Raw genomic sequence first — 23,617 nt, forward strand, 5'->3', positions numbered from 1 at the left:
TTTACCTGGAATCATAAGAGATTGCATTTTTGCTTTTGTAAAATACTTTCAACGCTCATTTAACACAGTTGAATGATCAGTATTTTACGGTGTAGATGAGTGCATATTTCCACTGAGCTCAGAAACAAAGACAAACATCTTCCTATACAGATTCACTAACACAAAAACAATATATTTTTGGTATATAGTCAAACGCTGCATGTACCTACCCATGAAGGACACATTGTGACTCATGGTGACAACTAGTACTTCCACTGCTCCCATCTTTGTCATCGTTTAAAGTAAAGAAAAGAAAGAAAAACAGCTCCGTCTCCACGAATCCCTTTTCCAATGTCACAAATCTAAAACAGACTCGACTCCAAAGCGAGTAGAGAGGTTTCACCCCTGCCTGCCCACCCGCTGTGTCAAAAGTGCATGATTTCTCGATTTGTCACAGCCTACTGTCATATCCAGACACCTCCTCCTAAGTGTGCTCCTACCTCACTTTTGTCACCAGAAACCCAGGACCTGTCCTGTGGGCTATTCTTATCAGCCTTCAAGCAAGGCTGCCAGCAAAGCATTGTTGAAATAGCTAAGCAGCAGTGAGCCTTTGTGCAGTGGGATGAAGGAGAATTGTAATTGTAAAGCATCGTATGCGATGGGTCGCAGGGAAACCTGCGACATTGTTTCTTTTAAATAAAACTGAATCTGAAAGTGGCAAATTACAGCACAATCGTGTTACAATCCAGAATCCAGTCGGACTGTGTTGCCATTTGGTTTAGAAGTCCCAAACACAAATGTGTGTCGAAAGGAACACAAAATATTTGTATGCTTTCACAATAAATCTACTCTCTTGGCTGAATAAGTAAAACAATTGAATAGTGTTTTACTGTAAATGCATTATCTTATGGGTTATGGCCATTGGTCAATATCCATGTGAGTGACAATTTGTAAACGGTACCACTTTAAATCTGCGTGGAATTTTCGCAAAAATGTACAACTTCAACAGATGACATTTACGGAGTTCACAGTATCTTTTTGGTACACACCTATTATGAAAAATAAACCAAGATGACAGACCAGGGAAAGTGTAGGCTATTTTTATTATAAACATCACATCAACACTTCTGTATAAATAATTAACAATTAACTTAATGATCTCTCTCGCTCTCAGATTTTAATATTTGTTTATATACTGTACAAAGTCGATTTGCTAAATAATTATATTTTAGTGCTTCGGCTGTCTGACAAATAATAAAACCATAAACCTGACTTTCCAGGATTCAAATTCAAAAGCAGCAGATCGACAAGCTCAAAACGGGACGCTTCGCAGTGTTTTGAGCTTGTAGATCTGCAATTTTTTTATGCTTTTGTGTGACGCTGTAGTAGGATCAAGTAGGGTGTTAATTTAAGAAAGAAAATACACAAAGTTATAATATGGACATAAGGTTTTTGCTCAACAGCAATAAAATGCGAATCAGTATTCGGCTGTATGATCCACTGATGGGCTTTTCCTGTTCTGTGCTGCACGTTGACAACGTTCATGCCTGCCGTTTTTAATCTGGTCACCCAGAACCCATTCTGACCTGAGATCAGATTCATACGAGGTTTCCACTGGACACACACTGGTCTGATTAACCCCATTCTGACCTGAGATCAGATTAAAAAAATGTCACTCGTTCTTCGATTTCTTCAAAAATAGCAGACCTACAAGCTCGTATCGCGCCACTCGGTGGCGCGATATGAGCTTGTAGATCTGCTATTTTTCAATAGCTAAAGCATAACATGATGCCAACACCAAAATGGGTGCCCGGTCAGAATGGGTTAAATGTTTTCAGCTCTGGGTTGTTTGGGGCGAGAACATTGTTTTCAGCAGAGAAACAGCAGAAACAAAACGTTGCTGTCGGGCAGAATATCTCCATATTTATACGTAGTTTTTTCTTAAATGAATGCCCTACTTGATCATACCACAGCGTCACACAAAAGCATCAAAAGTAGCACGAAACGCGACTCAAAGCGATGCGTTTTCAGCTCGACGATCTGCTGCTTTTGCTTTTTTTTTCCGTGAAAAGGTAACCGTTTTGGGCATATGAGGTTTCCACCCCTACAGAGACGAAAGGAAAACGCATTGGTGGACGTACGGCCATACGTTTCAGTGGAATGGTAAAACAAACTCAATTTAAGTACAGTTTTTTTATATTAAGAACTTGGCTCAGTCAGGTTTTATTTTCCTTATTTTACCCCGAGAAGGCCAACATACTCTTAAAGCAAGTGTATTAAAACCCTTTATTAAACTTTGTTGTATCTATAAAATGTTCTCTCAGTCATTGTCAATCACTCTTAATGGTTCCCAACATTTCAACTCATCCCGTCCGACAGTAGAATGTTTCAGAAGTTTTAAAAAGGCATCGCAAAACACAGCTGCGTACTGGACTGACACTCTGCTTTGTGCTTTATTAATGCTTCCACGGCGGCCATGTTACATGTTTTAAGGCAACTAGCTGATGCTTCCACTCAGGCAGTGATCGAGCATGCAGGGCCTTTGGGTGTCTTGCTCAAGGACACTGACCGGGCACCCATTTTGGTGTCAGCATCATGTTATGCTTTAGCTATTTAAAAATAGCAGATCTACAAGCTCATATCGCGCCACCGAGTGGCGCGATACGAGCTTGTAGGTCTGCTATTTTTTTTTTTATCGAAGAACGACTGACATTTTTAGAATCTGATCTCAGGTCAGAATGGGTTAATCAGACCAGTGTGTGTCCAGTGGAAACCTCGTATGAATCTGATCTCAGGTCAGAATGGGTTAAAGAACACGACACAAGCCTGCCGTCGGGACACGCGTTCGGGTGTTTAGGGGTCTTGACACTGTGATCTTTCAAAACACCACCAACAATAGCCATCACTGTCCGTAAAGAATGAATGCCACTCTGCCCAAGGCAGAGTCAACAAAGTGCGAGGTTAAGGTTAAGGTCATTCCTTGGACCAGCTGGGGTATGTGCACCGCCAGGGTTCAGTGGTCTTAGTTACTACGCTATAACTGGCTGCAGCGGAAGCAACAGAGCATGAAATATTTCTCAATGAATTACTTAAAAGTGGGCATCAGTCCAGTTGGTGTGTATCCGTTATTCTTTTTCATTGCCTGGCCTTTAGTGTCAAGCACGTGGTTTACAATTTTGGATGTGCACATGCATGCGTCAGCAAAACTTTAAGGCCAAGCTAAGATTTGGAGTACTGTAGTCATCACAGCAGGCCAAGTACTGGACTGATACTTCAATGTTACAGTATGAGACAGCCATTTTGATCAATGCATTTGAAGGTGTAACTGCAGATTACGCCATTTCATTATGAAATTGGTTGACTGAGCTCATGGTTGTAATAATGAGAACAGTATACAGCAGTTCAAGTACATGTTTGAACTGGATTTTGAAGCTAAAGGGAGTTTGTAATGTCTACACCCTGGGACAAAATGTCATTTACAGCTATAGATCTTAAATCTAAATGGGCATTTCACTTTAACACACTTCTGGGGTAATTTTAACATAGACTGCACACCCCAGACAGTTTCTTGATTCAATGTTTAGATGGTACTCATTTTATCAGACAGCCTATGGACTTTTTTCGGTGATCCCTTTGGATCGTACTCTGTACCGTTTACATTTATGCCAATAAAGTAATCAATCAATCAAACCCCCTTACTATTTAAATTCCCACAATCCCGTTGTAACTTCAAGCTCCATTAAAAACCATTGAAAACACACATCCCTGCTTGTTGACTATTGTCCAAATGCACGAGGGGGCCGTATTGTTTATTTGTGTTTCTTTTATGACAACAATTTTTATAAAACGTAACAATTAAATGAAATGAATGTAAAAGTCTCTAAATATTGAATCAGGCAAGTTAAAAACTTGGGTGCACACAAAATAGTAGACGTTAAAATGACCAGTGATTTAAAGAGAAATACCCCTAATATAGTGATTCATTTTGATCAAGTCTCTCCCTTCAAACGTCATGATGTGTGCAGGACCAGGTACTCAACTGATACACACATTCTGCATCAGGCCCATTAAGCCTAAAACAGTGCAATTCCTAACAAAACCAGCAGATGTCACCAGAGAGTGGGGATTCACCAGTTTCAACTGTAGGCTTCATTGGGATTTCCTATGCCCCATTCTAACATGAGCTTCGTATATTTTGAAATCAACTGTAATGAATATACAGACATACAGTTTATGTCTAAGATGTTTTGTTAATCTGGGGTATATGGTTCATAGATTATGATACGAGGACAAAATGGGGTCAGCTGAATGTCTGATTGTGCATTATCCTTACAAACTGTACAGGAATGTGTGTCACACTAACCGTCTGGAGGAATTAGTAATTTTTTAGTTTTGTCTTTCTCCTTTCAAACCCCAGCATAAGCCAAACTATGCACAACGCCTGACAACACCAAACTCTTAAAACGGACTACCTGAGTTATTGGGAGGTACGCTAGAAATATTGTAAACCTTGGATATGAAGCTTAAAGAGGCCATCGCGCCAAAGCCTAATTAATGTTCCGTTGCATGCTGAAAACGGCAGAGCTTAGCTGATCTATAAGCTCACGACACATCGGCAATGCGTTGTTGTGTGAGCTTGTAGATCTGCTATTCTCTGCATGAGACACCATCGCACGACAAAGTATGACTCAGGCTTAACTCGTCTTATTCAACGAACTTGTTTGGAAAAATCCAGACAAAGGTCCCAGTGCTACACTGCTCTTCAATTTCACAAAAAATACTGAAGTTAGTCAGGGTTTGGCTCGACAACAAACCACTGATTAAAATAAATAGAATACTTAAAAACCGAAAGCCACAGAGCCCCTTATAAAGGCAATGTTACATCAAGTCTTTCATGTAGATCTGGACAACCTGACCACGGATGAATCCTGCCAAGACAGGTATTATAACAGAATGTTCAACGAAAAGGCCTCCTCAGAAATGATGCTGAAGTGGAAATGACCTAAATAGTTTTGAGGCTATGACTTTAGTTTGAAGATCCAAGCCGTGACTTTAACATTGATCCAAAAGTCTGTTGTTTCCCCCCACAATTATCGCAGCAACCAGTGATTTTTCACACGAATCCATTTTGTCTCTCTCTCTCTCTCTCTCTCTCTCTCTCTCTCTTCTGGAATGAAAGAGAGGAGGCACAGTGAAGGCATCTGATAAAGTCTGGGAAAGCTTATAAAGGTGACACCCTCCTAGAACTCCGTTCCCAAGTTCTGAATTCAGGATGGGTCATTTCAGGGTTATTATCACCGGTGCCACTTCGTAGTTATTTTGGCATCCGGACCCTTTAGCAGGATCATTTTGTGTTCACCTGGACACAGCGCCATTGTTAGGAACATGTCCATGTCCTCCCAGGGAGACACGTCCGAGCCAAGTACAGTCCAGTCCAGTACTTTGGGGGGTTTTCTGTCCTGCCCAGGGGTCCGGGGGAATGGGTATGGCAGTGGATTTGTAGTGGTTAGGACAGGATGGCAGGGACCCATTTAATCCCGCAGAGGTTGTCCATGCTGGCCGAGCGTTTCTTGGCCAGCTTTCGCACATCTTTGTACTTGTCATCGCAGAGCCTGGAGATGGCCTGAGGGAGAGCAGAGACAAACGGCCTTAAACACTTAACACATTTAGACTCGAGGACGCATCTGTGTCCGTTAGCTTTTAACCACTTTAACCATTATTTTAAACTTTAGCTGTTGAAAAATAGCAGATCTACAAGCTTGTAGCACGGCACATGTGCTGCGTGACGAGCTTGTAGATCTGCTATTTTCGAAAACTGCAAATCTTTGAATATATATTCTTTCACTTTAACTAAAATCTTTGCTTCCCTGAAACAACATATTTTGAGATGGGGGTCGCAGCCAAATATATATATTTTTTTGGGGCTCCTTGGCATTAAATAGTTTGAGAAGCACTGACATGGAAACATAGGTTTTTCAGAAAACTGTCAGGATTCAGAAGACATTTTGTAGAATCTGTTTTCAGGTCTTAATGGGTTAAGTCTTGTACTGTATACTTCATCCTACAAGGAATAACCAAAATGGACGGTGTAGTTTTTGTGTGATGTGCAAAGAAAATTGTGGACGGAATTGAGATCCAACTGCCCAACAACTTCTGTTGAATACACAATCAGTAGCGCGTAATCTTGTGAGAGAACTTGGTAGTCAGATGGATTTGTTTGAAATGCCAGTTTCACAAAGAGCAATTCTGATTCCATTCATGTGTAATATTACGATTAGTTGATTGGCCGATTCAACCAAATTTCAAATGGTTTAAGAGGGTTTTATTCATGAGGAACAAACAAAAATAAACACACACACACACCTCTAGTTTCTGGGCCTTATCCCTACTGAGGGGCTCCAGGGGGAAGCTGAGGTTGTTGGTCTCAGACAGGGAGCGCAGGTCAAAGTAGTACTTGGCATAGACGCTGGACGGCACGTTGATGTTGAACTGAAGCAGCTCCAGAAACTGTCGCTCCAGCTCATTCCTGGGAAGGGAAAATCTCAGCTGAGCTTTAGATTCAAACGTGGCGGCGAATATAGTGGCTTATGAACTGCATCTTAAGGCTTAGTTCAGATTTTTGGACTTAAAGCTGTAGGAAATACTTGCCATTAATTATAGTGGTTGCAAAGGTATAAAATGATTGCCTGAGTCCTGTGCCATTGGCCAATTGATCTTGTTAATAACTTTCCATTGGTTCAGTATTTACCGGTATAAAACCCACAGAACTGCTAGTTCTTCCTTTATCTAGAGTCTGACCCTACTGGCAAGTATCTGCACTGTGCTGCAATGGAGGAAATAATGTTTTCATTATTTGTAGTGATGCACGATATAATTGGTAGCATATCGTAATCAGCCATAAAAATGCCATATCGGTATCGGATCGGTCTCAATATAATCCAGATAATTCTTTACAGATATTGATGACGCAATAATAATGTGACCACCAATGGCTCTGTCGCTTTAGTTTTGTGTATTTATTTATAATGTTTGAAGGCAGTATAATCCATATAATATCGCAATTGGTCAGAATCGGTATCGGCAGATATGACCCTGCAAATGATCAGAGATTGGATATCGGTCATGATTTCATAATCATGCACCCCTAATTATTTGCCAAGTAGTCAAGCGTCAAAAAAACCGACAAACACATCATCCATCCATCCACCCATCACTCACATGTCCTCCACTGTTATTTCTTTGAGGATCTGGCAGTAGTCCACGTTCCACACGGCCTGGTCATCCCACACCTTGGAGGCCAGCAGGATGGCGCCCAGGACGATGCGCTTCCAGTTCCCTGGGCAGATGTCCATCTCTGCGTAGGTCAGTAGCCTCTCCAGATACACCTGGACAGGGACACGCAGTGAATGTTAGAGAGAGGCAGGGGCTTTAAAATAGCAGATCTACAAGCTTGTTGCAAGCGTTGAGAGCTTGTATCAGCTAGTTGACCAGCTTTTCTCGGGGCGCGACCCCACACTCTTTAGCTGCTGGAGATGTGGCATGATGCAACATGGATTTCTAAACAGAGGACACATTCTTTCAAAGTAAAATGCTGCCTTCAAGAGTTCTCCTGGAGAATTCTCCTGGATGCTGCCAGTAAACAGACCAGTAAAAAGGGCACTTTGATGCCTGTGTGTGCAAACTGTGCATGTGCCTACACCTGGACACATGAAAAGCCCCAGGGGTAGTGGGGTCAATAATAAAGGCCTATTCATAGTCTGGATTTTCGGTGATAAGGTGACCACCGCTCCGGTGGTGAGCTGACCACCGGAGCTGAAATAACGTTGAGCGGTGGTGAGTAAAAACAGAGAGAAGGGCTGGAGCGGTGGCGGTGGTTTGCTCTTCACCGCGGCTCGTGACATCATGTTGTAGTTCGGTGGTCACCTAACCACCGTAAAACCAGACTATGTATGAGCCTTAAGGGTGCTGACACACAATCCTTCCCCCACACAGTGGCATGCATGCTCCTCACCCCAATACACTATATGGTACATACAGAACGAGATATATTGTCCCTGTCGGGCAGAAACCTCTTAACTCCATATTTTTTACTTTTGGGGGTATTTTCGTAAATAAACGCCCTACTTGATCACACTACAGCCGAGCATCACACAAAAGCATCAAAACAAGCAAATCTACAAGCTTTGAAGCTTGGCACAAATAATTTTCTTCTTGAAAAGTAAGTTTTGGATTAGAATCTGAAATATTGTATTTCTTGTTTCTTTTTAAATAACATTGTTTTATTTCTTAGTATGTTCATACTGGCATGATCATGACGCATACAAAAACAATAAATGGAATAATTCATAATTGTTCTACTGGGTGTACTATTTTTGCCACTCATCTCCAGGAGGTCACAGAGCACCTACATGCCTACTGTATAATGTTTATTCATTAACACCCGAGTAGCGCAAGGCAGCAGTGTGTGTGTGTGTGTGTGTGTGTGTGTGTGTGTGTGTGTGTCAGTTTACCAGTGTTACGATGGCACACTCAGCCGTGAGTTGTGCAGCACTGAACAGCGTCCTGACAAAACGATAGATCTGTTTCTGTTCTGGGTCCTGCGAGTTGTAGTCTGGAGGAACCACTGATTTCTGGAACAGGAAGGAGAGTCTAGTTCAGAGTAGGGATGGTGAATTATCGTGTTTAACCAGCCCACATGTGTGCGGTCCTCGGCCACGCGCTCACAGACAGCATTACATTCACTGAAAACCGCCCAATGTTAGAACCGCAGCATTTTCGATTCATTGTTACCGGTATATGTTAAGTTTAATTGAAGAATTTCTTAACCGCGATTAATGATCAACTATTAACATCCCTAGTTCAGACCAGTCCAGAGTCAAGTTCAGACCAGTTCAGTTCAGACCAGTACAGTCAAGTTCAGACCTGTTCAGAGTCAGATTCAAACCAGTTCAGACAGAGAGTTCTTATATTCATACGATAACCACAAATGAGATTAGGTGATTTACCGAGAGTGGGTGTAGCTTCTCATCAAAGATCTCTTGCAGAATGTGTCCATCTGTGTCCCTGGAAGCACAAAGCACCTCAGATTAATCTACTGACACTTAGGTCTGTTTTTAAATATTGTAGTTAGATGGTTAAAACTGTTACTTTTCAGTATTCAAATAAAGAAAAAGAAAAAGTAGCAGATCTACAAGCTCAAACCCACGCAGCGTTTCGAGCTTGTGGTTCTGCTACTTTTGAGTGATGCTGTAGGTAGGACAATCAAGTAGGCTTTAGCTATTGAAAAATAGCAGATCTACAAGCTCATATCGCGCCACCGAGTGGCGCGATACGAGCTTGTAGGTCTGCTATTTTTTTTTTAATTGAAGAACGACTGACATTTTTAGAATCTGATCTCAGGTCAGAATGGGTTCATCGGACCAGTGTGTGTCCAGCGGAAACCTCGTATGAATCTGATCTCAGGTCAGAATGGGTTAAAGATGAAGATAAGAGGTTTCTGCCCAACGGCAACGATATTAAACACGTGTATGTTGCAACAGATTTTTTTATATGTATTAATTTAACAGCAACTGTTACACAATATAAACTATGTGGAGTAGAAAACTTAAAAGGTTTGCTCATGCTCACCTGTTTTTGATGTGATAGTAGATGGCCAGTGCAACACTGTACAGACAGACAGAAAAGAGGAAGATGGTGAAACTTGTTAAACTTGTGACGCAATTGAGCAGATTTAGACTGGAGATATTAGGAAACCACGCATTTTCATTATTTATTTATTTATTACAGTATTTGCATTCCACAGTCATGCTCTCACCATTTGATGGTGTACTTGAGGTTGGGCTGGCTGACTGTGTTGTCATCCAAGTAAATAGTGGAACAGGAGCTGTGTTTCCGCCTTATCGTCCCATGCTGCAAAGACACACACAGTCACCGTGACACACACACATACACAGTCACCGTGACACACACACACAGTCACCGTGACACACACACACACACACAGTTATTAGTGTACTTGTCTTTGTTGGCGCCAAATGAAGCGTGCACTGTGTGTGGGAAAGGTAATCTCACTTGCAAGCCATGCAGAAGATGATTTTATTTTCTGCTTTAGCTGCTGTGCAACAAAGCTTAACCCATTCTGACCTGAGATCAGATTCTAGAAATGTCAGTCGCTCTTCGATTTTTCCAAAATAGCAGACCTACAAGCTCGTATCGCGCCACTCGGTGGCGCGATATGAGCTTGTAGATCTGCTATTTTTAAATAGCTAAAGCATAACATGATGCCGACACCAAAATGGGTGCCCGTTCAGAATGGGTTAAAATACGGTGTACGTCCATATACAGTTCATTTTGATATTATCAAGGGAGCGGCTGAATTAATTTTCCCTTATGCCGATGAAAGATTTAATTAAAATAAGAAGATCAGAGATCTTGTTTCACCCGTATGATTGATTCATTTAATTAATTTAATAATGAATTAATAAATACATGAATTAATTGAAGTACAGCTATTCAACATTTTGCACAAATCTGTTTTGTATCGTTTGCACACTAAACGTGCTGTTGTTAATGAAACATGCTAAAACAGTGGCTCTGAAATGCTTAGTGATACAACTAGAAAACTAGTTCTTTGCATTCAGTTTAAACTAGGTCTAAGATGAAGGCTTTTCTCTCAGATTACACAGCTAGTAAACCTGGGCATATAATGGGGAAAGGTCATGCAGTAAATATTTTAATAGCGGAAAACTACTGTTTCAAGCCATGGTGTGTAAAATCAAAACCATTAAAGCTTTAAACTAAACTTTAACCCATTCTGACCGGGCACCCATTTTGGTGTCAGCATCATGTTATGCTTTAGCTATTTAAAAATAGCAGATCTACAAGCTCATATCGCGCCACCGAGTGGCGCGATACGAGCTTGTAGGTCTGCTATTTTTTGAAAAATCGAAGAACGACTGACATTTTTAGAATCTGATCTCAGGTCAGAATGGGTTCATCAGACCAGTGTGTGTCCGGCGGAAACCTCGTATGAATCTGATCTCAGGTCAGAATGGGTTAAAAAAAAAGCTTGTGAGTTGACTTTCCCTACTTTTCATGAACAATTGCCTTGATCAGCTGGTACTATGCTACAATACTAGCTGGCTAAGTTTTTTTATTGTGAGTTTAACTTGATAAATTGAATGGCTGATATATATTATTGCTTATTTTTTCCACATAAAATGCCAACATGCCACAATATGATAGTGAATTGCAAATGATATCAAATCATAGTAAACGGGTTCACAGGGTGAAACGATATGAAATGTAATGAAATAGAGCTAAACGGGTTCAATGGAGTATTCATGACATACGGTAGATAAATATGTTACCTTTGATTCCACAATATGTGTTAACTTGTAAAACAATAATTATGATACATTGTCAATAAGCTTATGTCACATAAATCAGAAGCAGTGTAAATTGCGTAAGTAAAGGGACTAATTAAATACTTATGTAAGACACTTACATGATTGATGAACATGCTCTTTCGTTTTTCTCGCACTACAAATAGAAGACAGACATAAAACGTTTGTTTTGTTAAATTATGCAGGGGGAAAAAAAACAGTTTGTAGAAAGAGACCAACAGTAGCAGTAGCACACCTCACTTGGGCTGCATCATAATGACAAAATGGAATGATCATAGTGATATGCAGCAGCCAATTCCACAGGTAAACACAGCTGAGGGTAAAGATGTTAATTGTGAAGTAGGTGTGTGTGTGTGTGTGTCAGTGTGTGCATGTATATACAGTATGTCACCATTTGATTGGAAAACCACAAACTAGTCGGATTGAAAAAGGTGCACCGACGAAGGCATGCCGTCTGAATGTGACTTGAGCCACGAGAGGCACTGTGTCGCCGTGCAGAGCATTGTGAAGTCACCTTCAGCCGACTCGGCACCACCCCGAGTTATGTCCCGATAGGGACACAATTAAGGGTGGGCGATATGGAAAAATATAATATCACGATTTTTCATGTTGGTTTTTATGGTTATTTTTCAAGTACAACCACCTAGAGGGGGGAGGGTTGTGGACGCTGGACGGGTGGTATTTTGTGACATTTTTAAAATAAAAAACAAAATATATATATATAAAAAACAACAATCAACCAACAACCAACTACAAAGTAACAAAAACGAAAAGAAAAAGGAGTAACAGACCATTTAGAACTAAATACGAATTATTTTTGGCGAACAAAACAGTCGCTCTACAGTCTTGGAGATGTATTTTCTTAGTTGGACGGGAGGGCCAGGCCGTGGGGGAGCGCACGAGGTGAACTCCAAAAAAAACAAGCACTCCTTTTTCAACCCGACTGGTTTTTCAATCTGACTGTAACATACATCACACACACTCTCACACACACACACACACACACACACACACACACACGTTTGATTGGTGTTAATGCTTATTAGGAGTCTCATCGGCTTGAATTGCATTCCGGGGGTTGAACATCATGGCAACACACAAACATTGCAAGGGTACAATTGCAGAATAGGAACCTCAGTAGTTAGATTTGAGTGTTAGTTTCAGCATGAAGCCCCAAGCTGTTACGCCCTACCCTAAAGTAGTGGTTCTCAAATGTTCTTTCAAGGACCCCCATAAATCATAGTGAAGCATAAATGGAACCAAATGAACCAAGGGGCAAATTTGGTTCCATGTATGCACTCTCAGAGTTACAGACCTGTAAGGGTACCCCACCCCCAACCCCCAAGGAACTCAAGAGGGTCCCTAGACCAAACTTTGAGAACCACTTCCATAAACAGCAAGGTAATACGAATGACACAGCAGACAGCAGCATAGCATCAGCACACTTAACACCACACGTTACTGGCATCATTGGACAGAAAGGTTGTAAGTGGTGAGAAATCACAATGTTAGACAAGGACAGAAGAACCCCATTTTAACAGACCAGAGGTGAATATATAGATAGTCCAGTAGGGGGAGACATTGATTTCACAACTCACCAGGTCTGCTTGGCTCTGTGGGGGAAAAAGCGAAAACTAATAAAAAACCTTCCAGTTACTCAATTTATGTATTTATGACAAGGACAATAAAACATTACAGCAGTGGTTCACAGTTCATACACAGAACTGAAATTAATTAATAGTTTTAATTTGTTTGGTCAATACCACAATTATGTCTACTGCGTTTCTGTGGGTTTTATTGAGAAACCCATACGGTCTCTGGCATCAGGACTGGGCAATTAACCCATGCACATCAAAACCCATATTTAGAACCAGTCCGATGAATAACAGAATAATCAATATATTTACGTTTTATCTTATACATCAAAAAAATCAACACGAAAAACAAATCTAAACAAATCTGGCATGCAAATAGTGAAAATAGCAGATATTCTATTTTTACTACATTATTATTTTTGAAATAATTGTTCATTGTAAATTTGAGGCAAAAGTTTGAAATATTGGTGATATTTATTTGAAACACGCACGCACACAAATCCCCACAGGGAGCTAATACTCCAGGCCCCACGCCTCAAGTCATCGGCATAAATTACCAAATTTTAACCCTCTACACACAACACTGTAATCTACAACTTCAATATGCTGTGTAGATGATAGCTCACTAGGGTGTGTGTGTGTGTGTGTGTGTGTGTGTGTGTGTGTGTGTGTGTGTGTGTGTGTATTGTAGACTGCACAGGACCAGTACAAGAAATGACAGGGCCAGTACAAAAAGGCCCCTTTTCTACCAAAAGGACTTAGGTTCTAGAACGGTTTGCGTTCTAGATTCTTGGAAGTTGGAACCTTGGTGCTTTTTCGGAACCGGCAGACATTTTTTGGTTCCAGTTCCGAACCAACTTTTAGGGTTCTGAACCAATTCAATTTCAGTGGAAACACTCGGAACTGTTTCAATATTAGGCAGGAAAAAATAACCAAACACCGGTTCAACACCGGTTCAACACCGGTGGAAAAGGGACAAGAGAGACAGAAGAACCAGTAGAAACAGAACCAGCACACAGAGGCTCCTTTTCCACCAAAATAACGTGGTTCAAGAAATGGTTCTGTTTTCTTTTCTTTTATGATGGTTTATATAACGTCATATTTTTTGGTTCCAGTTCCGAACCAACAAAAAGAACAGAACTGGTTCAACCCCGGTGGAAACGGGGCCAATACAGCACTAGTAGAGAGAGAGAGAGACCAGATATACACGCCAAGGAAGGCTTGGCGCCGAAATGCGCCCGTGTTTTGTTTGTCCGTGCAGCATTATGCTATAAACGTACCAGAAAGACTTTGGACTGGAGTCGAGGGCTGGCTATTTCTCTATTTCAGAGAGACCAGTACACAGAGAGCGATAGAGACAGAACAAGGAGTGTACAGACTAGAGAGAGGACCCAGTTACTCACCGTCTGTCTGGGACTTGCTGAGGAAGATGGTGCTGGCCCTAGGGTGGTCTGAAGGGTTGAAATCCATGTTCAACTCTGGAAAAGAAACGACACAAAGACCACAGGTTTCAATGACAGTATTTACAGGTTACAGGTTGTTTTACAATTCAAGTCCAACACCTCCAAGCCGTCCAAACGGCTGAGGTTCGTCACCATAAAGAAAATGTGTATAACTAATGTTGGCCATTGTAAAAGATCAACCGATGGTTCCGCTGAAATCGTATTATGGTAGGAGGAGGCAGCCGGTATTATTTATGGTGCACACCAATTTTTCTAAAGTTCTGTTGAGCGGCCCGGGCCAGCGGTTCAGACATAGGCACATAAGCAGCCTGACAGTGCATTGCAGGTTCGAGTCCCGTTCCCGGCGATCTCATCTCTCTCCCCGTTTCCTGTCCATCTCCAACTATAAAAATAAAGACAGAAAAGCCCCAAAAAAATCTAAAAAATAAAAGTGCTGTTGAACAAGCCTGCAGTTCGACGTGTCGTGCCCCTGCACTCTGACCTCTCCTAGTCAATATATGCGAGTCAGTGTAAATGCATGAGTTGGATGCTGTGGCCTGTAGAATGTTCGTCGCATACTGCTGTTGCATGTTAGTAACAGCAGATGTACAAGCTCACAAGTAACGGGTCACGAATGTGATGCGTTGTGAGCTTGTAGATCTGCTATTTACCACACACAAATAAGCATAACTGAGGCAGCAGAGGCATAATGTGAAAACATCATTGTCTCCACCAGGCCGAAGGCATGGGGGGAGAGTATGTTTTGCACTCCGTCCGTCCGTCCGTCCGTGTGCGTGTCCGTGAGCAGCTAATCTCGGCCACCGTTAACCCGGTCGATGCCAAATTTTGCACACACACTCCCTGGATGCCAACGATGAACCTCTGCCCCAAACTTTCCAGAACGGCCTGTTATAGCGCCACCAGGAGGCCGCTTTGTGCAAAACAAGTTTTTGCACAGTACACCTACAGATTTTGTCCAAACATCGCGCAAATTGGTACACAGTCTCTCTAGAGCCATTCAACGAAACCGGTCTTTCAGATTTCTCAGACTCCATCCTGATTGGTTAAGATTGGCTTCCAAAGTTCACAGGAGTGCTCAGTTTCAAACAAAATGCTGCAAATCATGAACACATCTCGTGATTTCCGTGAAATTGTGCACGCACATTCCCACTAGGCCGAGGACGAAATGCCACATGAACAATTTCAACTCAGCCTCAAGGTGGCGCTATAACTGGCCGAAAAGTGTTTTTACCTCTAACTGCACGGATCTGTGGATAATTTACTTTTGTTGCCCTTTTATCCAACCACCAGATGAAGGCAAGCTGCAATGTCCTACATTCCTATCCTGGTGGAGACCTGTGCCCAGAAGGGCACTTTTTCTAGTTCCATTATGTTGAGTAACATGTTGGGACTTAAAATCAGTGGTTTTCAATTAATTTTTCAACAGCTTTCACGGCACACCCATCTGACCACTAAACCCGGTAGAAGTGTTAAATGGTCGGCCGCATGCATTTTCAGAACATGATTATCTTAACCCATTCTGACCTGAGATCAGATTCATACGAGGTTTCCGCCGGACACACACTGGTCTGATGAACCCATTCTGACCTGAGATCAGATTTAAAAAAATGTCAGTCGTTCTTCGATTTTTCAAAAATAGCAGACCTACAAGCTCGTATCGCGCCACTCGGTGGCGCGATACGAGCTTGTAGATCTGCTATTTTTAAATAGCTAAACCATAACATGATGCCGACACCAAAATGGGTGCCCGGTCAGAATGGGTTAATGATCATTCAATTAATCCATCGTGTTCCGACTTGGATCAAGGGAACTAATGTAGTATACGTTGTTCCTATTTATTGGCATTCTAATGAAAAAGATTGTGTTTAGAATTTGATATATTATTAGTTAGAATTTTTCATCAAATTATTTCCCCACTTGCAGTATCCTCACGGCCCACCATAGGTTGAGAATCAACTAAACCAACACCTGCACTCACAACAAAGCTACAGCCGCATGCGAGTCATGCCGTCCTGTGCTGCATCGCCTTGGGATTATGAGGCGCAGATATATTTGTATGTACTGTATGCATGCAGTGTGGTGTGCAAAATGTCTGTGTGGCTATGTGCGTGTGAAATGGGGTCATAATATTTTCTGCATTCAGGGAATTTTTTTTTATAGCAGAAATGCACAGCTCTGTAACCCTGACACAAGCCCCCATCATTCCCTGTAAAAGAGCCTTTGTTATTTGGTGAAATCAGCGTTTAAAAATGCCTGGTATGCAGTGGATGCAGCCACATACTCCTACTGTATTAGATGCAGGGCAGCAGATAAAGAATTCTGCAGCCATTTGATTACAGATTACGGTTCTCTTTATTAGTTGAGCCGAGAGAGAAGCAATGCAAAGCTATTGTAATGATGAGGTTGTATATGTATGTGTATGTATATATATATTGGCCGGGCAATTAATTAAAAGTTGAAATACAGAGAGATTTGAAGTTTCTCCCCGACAGACATATATACGCCGTATTCAAACTTTTCAAATCACCGGCCATGAAACTTGAAACATATAATATAGATCTCAATATTCGTCATATGGTGCAATTTGTCGAAAGGTCAACAATTGATTCACACATTGTTTTGCATGTCCTCTGAATTATTCATCACAGTAGGATGTGAGACTGATCCCATTTGAACGCTTGTCCCAATCATTTCACTTCCTTATATTAGGTTTCCTAGAATGGATGATGCAAGTTAATGATGCAAGCTGACGTAGCAGTTTGGCATATCGCAGTTCAACTACACAGTACACACACCTTTAGGTTGGCCTTGTATTTCACATGGAAAGATTGTGAGCACCATGAGGCCATAGGCCATGAGGTCATAGGCTCTTATCTAGGCTCTATTGTCGTGGGCTTTGGCAATAAACCTTGTACACATCTACAAACACTGAGCAGGAGTTTTATGAACCTATACTTGGGAAATGTATCCGAGTTGTTACTGTACTTGGTGCTTGTTTTTCCCCCTCTAGTCTATACCAGATGTATTTTGCTGAAAACAGCCGATCTACAAGCCCACAACGTTATTATCGGCGAACACTTCCCCTCAAGGTCAGCAGAGACTCAAATACAAGAGATGCTTTCAGGCACACATGATAAAGAGTAAGAACACACACACACACACACACACACACACACACACACACACACACAGGTGCATAGTCTACATGCACCACACACACACAATTTTACTGTGGAATGCTGCTCCTGACATGTATCATAGACATGTCAGATATGTCACACATGTGTCAAACAACAAGTCTGTCAATCCAAGGCTGAGGCACAATTTAGCGCACGCACACATCTGGCCTGGCTAATTCATCTTGGCTGCAACAATAGAAGAGCTGATGCAAGCAGTGTTCTCAAGCTCAATATTCCACCATGGGAAGCACATCGCTCAGCCTGTCAGATGGGACAATGGCACAATGACAGCGCATAAAGATACGGTACAGCTTAACGTTACAAAGTTTAACCAGTCAGTTTGTTTAACAGATAATCACAAGTCACAACATAAATTAAACTCCACGTCATCTCCGCATTCATCAAATCTAAGTAAAAGTAAGTCACAAGCTATGGGGAATGTGATATTTTTTGGTTAAAACAAAACTCTTTTGTTTTTTTTAAAGGTGATAGATTATATTGTGATAGTACCCATTGCTATAGACTAGCGTATGTTCAGTAACAGGAGTCTCCCTGTCTCTCCAAGAGGAGGGGGGGACACACACCACGTAGCGTAGTGATGCTAATGCGCTGCTCTGGTATTTATTGTACCTAGTTAATTAATGTGATGTTAATTGGGTTTGACGTGGTCAGCTCTTCCAAATCTCATGTCATAGTATTGACTTGCACGGCCCTAGTCAGGTGCCATGTACTCCATTACCGCTATGTGAGAGGTAGGTCTGCATAACTGCATGCAAAGTTACCAGATTTAGAGATAGGGTTGATGTAAAAAATAATTTAAATAAATAAATGAATAAAATGAGAGGAAAATACTTAATTTAGAGTTAACCTCCCTGTATGTTCCACGTCCAACAAAACAAAGCAAAACTGATGTGACAGAAACAAATATCGCCAACAAACAGCAAACCAAGTGCAACAGCAACAACAGCCCAGCCTGGAGGGAAAACACCGTTCTCCTCCTTGTATTTCCCAGAGTTCTCAGTGTGCCGGTGTCAAATGCAGATATGTGATATCACCCAAAACCAACCAGCACCTCGGCTAAACTTTAACGAAGGCTCGCGCTCGGCACCTGCGCGTTGTAAGCCGACACGGCCCAGCTAGCCCGGTCAGCTAGCAAAACCTACCGCTCTGCTAATGAATTAACAATGAACAAGCCTGTTGCAGACACGGCCAAACAGTTGTAGCGTGATGGTGCGCTCACACTACTGCCTTTGTTTATATAGTGATTTAATGGATTTCACAAGCTTCTTCTCCAACTGATTTATTGTCCGTCGTTCATGAACAATTTTTCCCTCATATTTTGTTATGCCTTTCAAAGCATTCCCCTTTTCAACAAGAGGAAAGCAGTGAGGGATATGGTGTAGGCCAGGGAATAGTAGAGGTGGGAACAGTGGGACTTGGTGTCACATGTAGGAGTCAGTGGAGGCTTGCATCTCATTCCCAGCCTCCACAACAGTCAAACACTGTAAATACAATTTTTGGTTCTAGAACTGGTTCTGTTCTTTATTTTATCACATCTGCATCTTTCAACCTGAAAAGTGACACGCCCACTTCAGGGCAAGAAGTAGTATTTTTTGGTTCCATTTCAGAACCAACTTTTAGGGATTTAGGAAAAAAAGGAACAGAACCGGCTCAACCCCGGTGGAACGGTGGCCTGAGTGTGAACTTAGAGGAGGCAACTTTGGAATTGGGAACCTGTGTAGGTTAATAAGTAAAGTACAAGTGAATTAGTTATGAGCAATACCTCACTTTAGACTGCGTAACATAGTCCGAGTTAGAAAAACTGAATTTACAGTTATTTGGACACTATTAAAACTGGAGCTGGAACTGGAATTTGGGTGTTACAGTTGCAATCATGTGGAACAGTTTGCGTTGTTGACTCAAGGCTTACAAACGATAGTGCCAGGTGCAACTGCAAAAGGCCAGGGTAAAAATCTAGAATAGCTAGAATAGCACTTACAAAAGGCTAATTTAGGATGCAAAAATGTACTTGCTCATGGGAGATGGGTCATGTCAACTCCATTCCCATGCAGTCACTGAACATTGGCTTGTTTTCTCTAGCAGGTGCATTCAGACGCCCGCCAGCATGGTTGTAGGTTTTGTGGCCACTCCATGCGTGTGTGTGTGTGTGTGTGTGGAGTGTAGGACTGCGCCATCGATTAAACTCTCAGCATATTTTATAGATTTATTTTTGTGGTGTATATCAAATCTATTAAATACTTAAGTTAAGCATTATTTTATACTTTGTCGCATAACTGTGTTGAGCAGAAATATGCCAAAAACGTTATTCTTTCATTAAATTACAATTTAGGCATTTAGCAGGCTACGCTCTTAATCCTGGAACCTAGTAAATACTGTGAGACGGTGCAGTTGCTGAGGCTGTTCTGTCTGGCATCCTTTTTTACCTCTGCCGACCTACAGGATCAAAATCCCATCCATGGTTCGTGCCATTATCCCATTTTGGACGGGAACCCCTTTTGGTGTTTTAAACATTATGTTATAATTTAGCTATTGAAAAATAGCAGACCTAAATAAAATAGTGAAAATATTTATTTCAGAAAACTGGAGGATTTAGAAGATTTTATTTATTTTTTTCGAGGTCAGGCCTAAATGGGTTAAACAATGTTATAACTTAAGAGAAGATAAAACTTTATTGATCGCTGTGGATCAACTGGATTGCTACAGTATCCAGTAATAGGAACGCGAAAGAAAAATGAAGAATTCGAGATTTAATTGTGTTTTTTGGCATCGAACATTGGAACTTAGGCTCTTAGGCTTCTTGGCTGTTAGGCTTCGTAATCTAGTAGTAGCACAAGACAGATATGACAAATTACTTGAATATACAAAAACATTAATGACAAATTTAATAATTGTAGACTTGTAAAAATGTGTAAGAATTTAAACAGTGGAACTAGTTGATTGTGACGTGTTGTAGAATGTAGATAAACTATTTCCGCTATTTTCGGAAAATGTTTGAAAATGTATGCACATTTTTCGACATGGAAACGATTGACGACATCTCAAATAATTGCGATTAAGCGATTATGCAATAACCGTGACAGGCCCGCATGAAAGCTGTGCAGCCAGCAGGGACAAAACCCAACGTGCAAAACATTGAAAAGCACCAGAGAAGACCTTTCCCTTCACTTCCTCTACATCTCCATTAGCCCGACACTCTGCAGACTAATGGAGATGGACAGTGATGAGAGCATGCCATTCTATCCCCCTTAATAATGTACACATGCACGCACGCACACGCACGCACGCACCATTGTTGGCTTGTAAAAGCTGACTGTAGGACAGTTTAACCAAACAGTGCAGAGTCATCCCTGCCTGCCTGCGTGGGAGAGAGGATTGACCTGCATCAGTTGAAACATCCTCCAGCTGCCAAGAACCAAGCACTAAAACAGTAGTCACATGGCTGCAACTTCTGTATATTTTAATGGCATGGCTCTGCAAATGGCTAGCAGTCAATAAGAGGGTCTGCTGTGGGTACTAGTAGTAGTAGACAATCCCACAAAGCTCTGTACTGAGCAGTGCCAAATATCCCGCGCACACTGCCAGGTGCAAATGCACACATTTCCAACATAATAGTACTGTCCAGAGGCGTTTCCAGGAATTACATGTTGGGCAGGCAAGATGTGTTGTCGTCGACTCGTTTGTTTATTTACAGCTCTGACCTGTTGGTAACCTATGAGCTCAGCATGTTTCCTTGTGGGGGTTCATTCCTGAAGAAGATCCTAAGGGATCGAAACGTTGAATCAAATAAACCAGTGGTTTTTCATACCAGTGTTGCAGACTCTATTTTTTCTATTCCTTGTGGGGGTTACCATGCAACTACTCGCAAACAAACGTTTGCGAGTAGTTGCATGAAACCATTATCTCAAATGGTAGTTGCAAGGAGTTGCATTGGTGTGGTGTGGGCCTTACAGAGGGCGCGTTCGGAAATGCGCCCTGAACGCACTGGTGTGCTCTCTTGTCGTTCGTTTATTCAGTGCACTCAGTGCGTTGTCGTTCGAAAATCCAGTGCGCTGCACACCGGGTGTGCCGAGTGCACGCACTGAGCAACCCTACCCTGAGGGTAGGGTTGCTCAGTGTGAATGGTGTGTTGTAACTGGTCGTTCGTAAATAAGGCACACTGAACGCACTCTGTGACGTCACCGCCCACCACACTCAACAAACTGACCACATTCCCGGTGCGCATAGCCGAACGCGCCCAGAAACACGCAACCTATTTCCAAATGTCCACTGTATGTTTAGTGGGTTAGTAAATCAACCATGTAACGATTGACCAGACCTGTTCATGTGAGACGCTGCTGACTAGACATTCAATGAGATTGAATGGAAGGCAAATAAGTACACAATAAAAGTAAAACATAGATTTGGCAATCTATAAATTCCACCACAGCAGTACCATTTTGGTCTTTGAGTCTCAGAGAAGGGCTGTGGACAGTTTAGAAAGTGACTACCAGTGACATCATTGATGGATGGGGAATCCAAGCTAATGGAAACTGCAGGCTTTCCATCACTGTATGGAAGCCATTGTTCTCACACGTATGCACATTTTAATGTAGATTTTTTTAATCTTGATTGAAAAAACAAAAGTAATAATCACACAAAAAAACTAAAAACATTTCACATAGGTTTTATAGTATACTTTCTGAAGTATACTATACTTGGGGCTCGGATAAGGCTGAACCGGACAGACTGACCACATGTAGTCCGAGATGATAGATCTTCATCGCAGCCACAACGTTCCCATGTGGATGCGATTTTAACCCATTCTGACCTGAGATAAGATTCTAAAAATGTCTATTACATCCTGACAGTTTCATTATTAACCCATTCTGACCTGAGATCAGATTCTAAAAGTGTCTTCGATTTTTCAAAAATAGCAGACCTACAAGCTCGTATCGCGCCACTCGGTGGCGCGATATGAGCTTGTAGATCTGCTATTTTTAAATAGCTAAAGCATAACATGATGCCAACACCAAAATGGGTGCCCGTTCAGAATGGTTAGAGTAGGAGGCCATGTAAAAAGGCCACAGTAAAGGGGAAATACACTGGCGAGACATTGATTTCATCTATTGAATCCACTGCAGATAAGATGGCCAGTCGGAGTCCATTCTATTGAATCCATTCTATTGAATCCACAGCAGATAAGTAGGACCAGGCCAGTCCATTCTGGCCATCCACCCAAAAATACAAACAAGCACAGGGTTCAGCTGAGCATGCCAATTAGTGCCTTCTTTATAGAAACTACAATCACCAATGGATTATGAAATTCAGAAAGTTTAATCTGGGATCAAAGAAGGTGGAACTAGTATTTACTAATGCTATTGCATAACAAACTTGGGAAATGCTACAGTTGGAACCTCAAAGAGCCGAGTGCAAACCTTCTCGACCTCTGCATCGGGCAGCCTGATCGAGTTATTGACCAGCTAGGCTGCAGCAATCAATTTGCCTTATTCCCTGCCGGGAATGTCTTCATTATAGTCGGTCAATGAATGTTCTGTTATCTCTATATTAGGAGATGTTGTGGGGGAGTGGGACATTGTTAAATTGTAGCGGCAGTTAGTGTCTGCGCACAACATTAGAGATATATGTACTGCACAATTTTATTTTGTGGGTTTCAATACACGAAATGTGTATGTGCATGTCACCCCACCGTGCACCTCTACCCTCTCCCTTTCATGTCACTCCACTGTTCTGTCTGTGTTGTTAATGTTAACCACATGTGACATGGCGTCCCTTCCTATTCTACCATTTGGCCAAAAAAGCAGATCTTCAAGCCAACAACAAGACACAAATCTGATTCAAACTTCGGATGCTGCTAATGTATTGAGCTTGTAGATCTGCTATTTTCGGCTAATTCTCCCCTCAGAATAGGGATACTATAGGGCTCAAGTGGTTAATGTAGAAAACAAATTAAACGTTCCCATGACAAACATTTGGCA

The 23,617-nt window shown here is 41.7% G+C and overlaps 1 protein-coding gene across 1 annotated transcript in view; it reads right to left on the bottom strand.

The window, feature by feature from the left end:
- Positions 1-1,811: 1,811 nt before the first annotated feature.
- LOC310871494 (cyclin-Y-like) overlaps positions 1,812-23,617 on the bottom strand; it is a 36,768-nt gene continuing 14,962 nt past the window's right edge. Inside the window, exons 2-11 of the mRNA XM_083783054.1 lie at positions 14,383-14,457; positions 12,983-12,997; positions 11,486-11,520; positions 9,794-9,888; positions 9,607-9,642; positions 8,985-9,042; positions 8,490-8,609; positions 7,198-7,364; positions 6,343-6,505; positions 1,812-5,602 (exon numbers count right to left, since the gene is read on the bottom strand). Coding sequence (XP_083639180.1) covers positions 5,486-5,602; positions 6,343-6,505; positions 7,198-7,364; positions 8,490-8,609; positions 8,985-9,042; positions 9,607-9,642; positions 9,794-9,888; positions 11,486-11,520; positions 12,983-12,997; positions 14,383-14,457 — 881 coding nt within the window. The 3' untranslated portion in view covers positions 1,812-5,485. The remainder of the gene's footprint in view (positions 5,603-6,342; positions 6,506-7,197; positions 7,365-8,489; positions 8,610-8,984; positions 9,043-9,606; positions 9,643-9,793; positions 9,889-11,485; positions 11,521-12,982; positions 12,998-14,382; positions 14,458-23,617) is intronic.

This window comes from Protomyctophum parallelum (genome assembly GCF_964188405.1).
Source record: "Protomyctophum parallelum genome assembly, chromosome: 14".
NCBI classification, from domain to species: domain Eukaryota; kingdom Metazoa; phylum Chordata; class Actinopteri; order Myctophiformes; family Myctophidae; genus Protomyctophum; species Protomyctophum parallelum.